The sequence below is a fragment of the Salvia miltiorrhiza genome, chromosome 5, assembly GCF_028751815.1.
Source record: "Salvia miltiorrhiza cultivar Shanhuang (shh) chromosome 5, IMPLAD_Smil_shh, whole genome shotgun sequence".
NCBI lineage: Eukaryota > Viridiplantae > Streptophyta > Magnoliopsida > Lamiales > Lamiaceae > Salvia > Salvia miltiorrhiza.
In genome coordinates, this window is record NC_080391.1 from 51,315,534 (window position 1) to 51,320,492 (window position 4,959).

The following is a 4,959-nucleotide window of genomic DNA, read 5'->3' on the forward strand; positions in this document are numbered from 1 at the left end:
ATCTTCAAGTATCCTTCGAATCTTCAAGTATTCAAGTATCTTCAAATCTTCGAGTATTTCTTCAAATGTTCAAGCATTCCTGCGAATCTTTGAAGTGATCTTCAAGTATCCAAAGAAATCAAGTTCAAAAGCTTCAAGGCGTTCTTACAAATTCTAAGGACGTTCTTCAAATCAAATCAAATCAAGTTCGAAAGCTTCAAGGCGTTCTTACAAAATTCTAAGGACGTTCTTCTCAAATCAAATCAAGTTCAACGTTCAATCCAAAATCACGACTTAAGTCCTTTGGATTGGCGTCACCAAAACAAGTATTTCAAGAACCTTCGAGCTTGTTCAAGAATCAAATGGAAGAGAAGAATCAGAGGATTAACTAGAGATTGCAACCGCATAAATCTATTCTCAAATCTATCAAATTATCTTTGTAACGCGTTTTGTATTTTATCAAATTGAAATACAAAAAAATTTGTGTTTACACTTAACATTTCAAATTTTATCATCTTTGTGTCATTAACGGTTTACCCCATCTAGCAAGGAATTTATAGACGGGGCATTTGGTTTTCCATTTGCATCATCAAATGAATTAGGAATCTCGACAATAATAGTAAAATAATTTTTTTCGCATAGTCAAACCTTCTGATAGTTTGCAATTAAGATTATCCCTGATTTTAACCGATTATCCCTGATTTTAACCGATTTCTCAAGATTTCGATTTCAAACAAATTTTCATCGTTTAGACTCGATATCAAATGTTAGGTTTTTAACAGACTTAAAGAGAGAAACATTTTAACATAAACAAATTTATCGAATTTCGCAAATATTAGATGCCGTTGTCAAATATGTTGCTTCTTTCGAAAGTTGGCCCAGATTTTCAAACAGAAAAACAATTTCAAAAACAAATTTCACTAAGAAGGATGGAGCTGTCGAGATAGTTACCTAGCAAAAGTCATTATTGAAAATGTTTGAAAAAAGTGTCAAAACTGTAAAAATGAGTCGAAAGTAGCGATATGTGATAGAGCATTGAGTCAGAGAGAATACAGTGCTCAAACGTGCAGTGCACGTGATGGATAGCAAGCTATACATATGTGGGTGGAAGTGGAACTCATGCTGCAAGAAGCTTCTGGATGTCCTTCTGTGGAAAAAGAGCATAAATGGATTAACGCCAAGTTTTGTTACAACTTCATATGGATTATAGAGGGAATATTTCTCATTTTCTTGATTATCTTCTAGGCTCTTTGATAGTAAATTTACTATAGAGTTGATGCGATCCTTTAGTTTTCATAAGAATAAACACAAACGAGCTGAAAGAATATACTCCCTCCATCCCAATTTAAATAATGCACTTCTTTTAGGCACGAGATTTAAGGAGAGTAAGATTGTAGTATAAAAGTGTGTAAATGTGTGTGGGGCCATATTGTTTGTAGTGTAAAATTATTATCAAAAATAGAAACGCACCATTTTAGTTGGGACGGCTAAAAAAGGAATATGCATCATTTAAGTTGGGACGGAGGGAGTAACTTTGTTTTGGACTCGAGCTCGAAAACATTGGTCTTAGACATTAACCACTCTACCGCTAAGCCAACACACGCACACAACAGATGATATTTGTTTGTGTAGGAAGTTTTACCTCTATTTGGAATGGGGAGGTTGTTGGTGGATATCTTTCGACTACTTTGCCATTTTTGTCCACCAGGAACTTCTCAAAATTCCATTTAACTAAATCACCTAGAAATCCTCCAGCGCTGGATTTCAAATATTGATAAACCGGAGCTGTATTTGGTCCATTAACATCAACCTGCACAAACTAAACTTTAGAAATCCATTCCACAATTAATATTCTGCTCAAACAGTACCAAGAGGGGGGGAACCTACCTTATCGAAAATTGGGAATTCTGCTTTAAATCGTGTACAAGCAAAATTCTTAATGTCCTCATTCGATCCTGGCTCTTGGGCCCCAAACTGATTACAAGGGAAGGCCAAAATTTCGAGTCCTGCATCATCATACATATGTTGGCAAATTGACCTCACATAATCCTCTATCGGAAAAGCTTTAGATATATTTGAAATATTAGTGTGATGCTGATCAATGGAGATATGATCTCACCTTGAGTTTTGTACTTTTCGTATATATGAGAAAGCTCAGTATAATTTGATGACGTCAAACCACTGAATCCAAAACAATCAACCACGATCAGTTGGCATGCATTCAACAAAAATTTTCATCTTAGAGATACAAGTCAGATTTGTAAGCATATTTGATAATCATACAAGTAAATTAGAGGGAGAAGATATTACCATCTTGAAGCAACATTTACTATTAAGAGTACTTTTCCTTTGAATTTGCTAAGTGCAACATCCTTCCCATCGATATCCTGTTTTCAGTGAGATCAGTTTGTGATTACTTTTAGCCCTATTATCTCTAATATGAGCAAAAATATTGTAGACATAAATGCCGATTGCCGTCAATCATCTATCTAACTGGAAAATTGCATAATAAGACTTCAAATGCTGCAAATTTGTCAAGTGAGGTATAGAGTCCGAATGAGATTGATACTAAGCAACAGTATATCATTTCTTTACTTTGACATGATTTCAGAAAGGAAGTTATGAATGTTTAAGATTTAACGATTCAAAGTTATTCATCGAAAGCCTGAATAAAATGGATTAGGTTCGATTTTGAAGTGCCACGAGGTTAATCCTCCTAGTCACAAATCACTAATATTTTCAACAGCAGAGAAGTACGAACAACTCCTTGTGCTAAACGCCTAATTCACTAGACAAAGGAATGGAAAACCAAAAGAAGCTAAATATCGTTACCCCATGAATTGAAGATCAATGAAAATTTAGATAACTTGTACACTTGAATACAAAGACTAGGGAACAGTTTCAACTACAAGTCTACAACATTCGAGCTGAATAAAAACTAAGAATCAACTTCGACAAATAAGTAGAAAATAGTAGGCAAAAAATCAGGCCAATCAAACACTGAATTTAGCTAATCAATGCTATTTCTAAGCACTTAATTGGCAAGAAACACTACGTCAATAAACTTCAATTTCATATTCTACTTCGTTTTAACTGTTCACTTCCTGAAATCTCATGTCAGCGTTTCCTTCATAATTCAACACCAATCAAACATAACTAAACTCAAAACCACAACTGAAATAAGTAAAAAAAGAAACAAGTGTGCTTGTGCGTGTGTGTGTGTGTGAGGAAGAGGGAGATAGAGAGGGGTAATAAGTTACCTTGACACTGAAATCATGAATGGTCTTCCCCGTAGCAGCTCTGGCGTAAACAGAGGCGAACGATCGGGATTTGAAAGAGAAGCCAGATAGAATCGGGGATAAAACGGGGAAGCCATCTCGAAGAAACGTGGATTTCGAAGAGCTGAGACTCGACCAATTCGACGATTCGAGAAACGCCAGCACGGAATTGGAGGGGAGGTGCTGTTTATTGAGAGCTAAACTCTGCAGCGGCGCTGAGAAGACTGAAGAGAAGGACATGGAAGCCATTGGCGAGGCCGGAACACGCTGAGTGTGTGGATTTTGGACGCAGTAGTTTGGTAACAGAAATGTGGGTCTCGTGGACGTGGTGGATCGGATGTCTCGTGTTTCCTTGTTTGTTTGGAATGGGAATACAACTGCCACGTGTTCCATTAATCAGCACACTCTCTCCCCCTATCCAAACTACCTACTTATAGTGAAGGACCACATTGAGTAAGTAGTGATGCATTGGGATTACTTGATAGCTTATTTATTTTTTTTAATTTTAATTTTTATGCTTTTCATTTAAAATAATTTTACTCAAATTTAAATAACATATTTTTCTAATAGTTAAAAACGCAATTAAACTAAAACATCATTAAAAATTACATAAAAAATAAAAACACCTAAAACATCATTAAAAATTACATAAAAATTAAAAACACCTAAAACATCATTAAAATTACATAATTAAAATCCTAGTCTAGACCACGACGCTTGAGCACGTCGGCGACCATGGACGCGTGCAATGCCCTTTGTGCGTTGTATCCGTGTTGAGGAGCTGCATATCGAGCTCACTCTTCTTGATATCGTTCCTCCTGGTGTACTGGGCGGTGAATGCCCTCATCTATTGGTCTGACCTGTCCAACCTCTCCACTATTTCGGGTGGAGGCTCTGAGCTCATCTGCAACGCCGACGCATTCCCCTTCCCCTTCGCCGTCTTCGCCGTCGCCTTCGCCGCCTTGTTGCCAATGGGCCGGGAAGAGGAGATCTCCTCTCCCGACGCCGAGGTGGTAAAACCGCCCTCTTCCGTAGTCTTTGTCCTCTTGGAGGCATGCACGTCTCCGGCGAGGTACATCGACTTGAACTTCGAATTATTCCGGAGAACTTTCCACGCGTTCCAAAAGTTGAATGCGGCCTTTTGTGGGCTTCGAGCCTTGAAGACGATTTGTGCCTTGTCACGGAGCATATCATCAGAATGGCCGGAAGGCCAATTGTTGCACGTCTCCACCCAAATAGCTTCCCAGAGACGCACATCCGCGCTCACTCGGGCCCAGTGGCCTTGAATTTGCCGGATTTTAAGCTCGACACCGATGATGGGGTTGACACGGTCGCGGATCCGTCCCCAATACGCCTTCCCCGTTTGATCCGTCCCACGGATGGCGTCGTTCGTCTCCTCCGCCCAAACTTGGACGATGAGATCCGTATGCTCGGGAAGATAAGTATGACGGAGCCTTTATTCCGTCGCTGGCTTGTCGTGCTTGATTTTGTGGGCGATTTCCTTCCTTCAGCCGCCTTTCTTTGGTTTGGAGGCACTTTCCTCGGCACTTGCTGGGGCATCCTCGGCACTTGTTGGGGTCTCCTCCAAGTTGATTCCCCCCATATCGGGGTGATAATCGGCGGAGAGATCGGGGCACCAATTAGGATCATAGTAAGGGTTGTGTGGATCCATGAAAAGGAAAGATGAAGAAATAAGATGAAG

At 39.2% G+C, this 4,959-nt stretch overlaps 1 protein-coding gene across 1 annotated transcript; it reads right to left on the bottom strand.

Annotated features, from left to right (window-relative positions):
- Window positions 1-923: 923 nt before the first annotated feature.
- LOC131024864 (probable phospholipid hydroperoxide glutathione peroxidase) lies at window positions 924-3,660 on the bottom strand. The gene is made up of 6 exons (XM_057954414.1): window positions 3,240-3,660; window positions 2,290-2,366; window positions 2,099-2,160; window positions 1,867-1,985; window positions 1,622-1,789; window positions 924-1,126 (listed from the first exon to the last, which is right to left on the bottom strand). The coding sequence occupies exons 1-6, from the start codon at window positions 3,648-3,650 to the stop codon at window positions 1,097-1,099; spliced, it is 867 nt and encodes a 288-aa protein (XP_057810397.1). The 5' UTR covers window positions 3,651-3,660; the 3' UTR covers window positions 924-1,096.
- Between the last annotated feature and the right edge of the window lie 1,299 nt (window positions 3,661-4,959).

Bases quoted from the DNA above. Each gene is read 5' to 3' on its own strand.
- LOC131024864 (XM_057954414.1), bottom strand. From the start codon at position 3,650: ATGGAACACGTGGCAGTTGTATTCCCATTCCAAACAAACAAGGAAACA. The intron at 1,790-1,866 runs GTAGGTTCCCCC...TAGTTTGTGCAG, and splicing joins AATTCCCAATTTTCGATAAG to GTTGATGTTAATGGACCAAA. The intron at 1,127-1,621 runs GTAAAACTTCCT...CTTTTTCCACAG, and splicing joins CCTCCCCATTCCAAATAGAG to AAGGACATCCAGAAGCTTCT.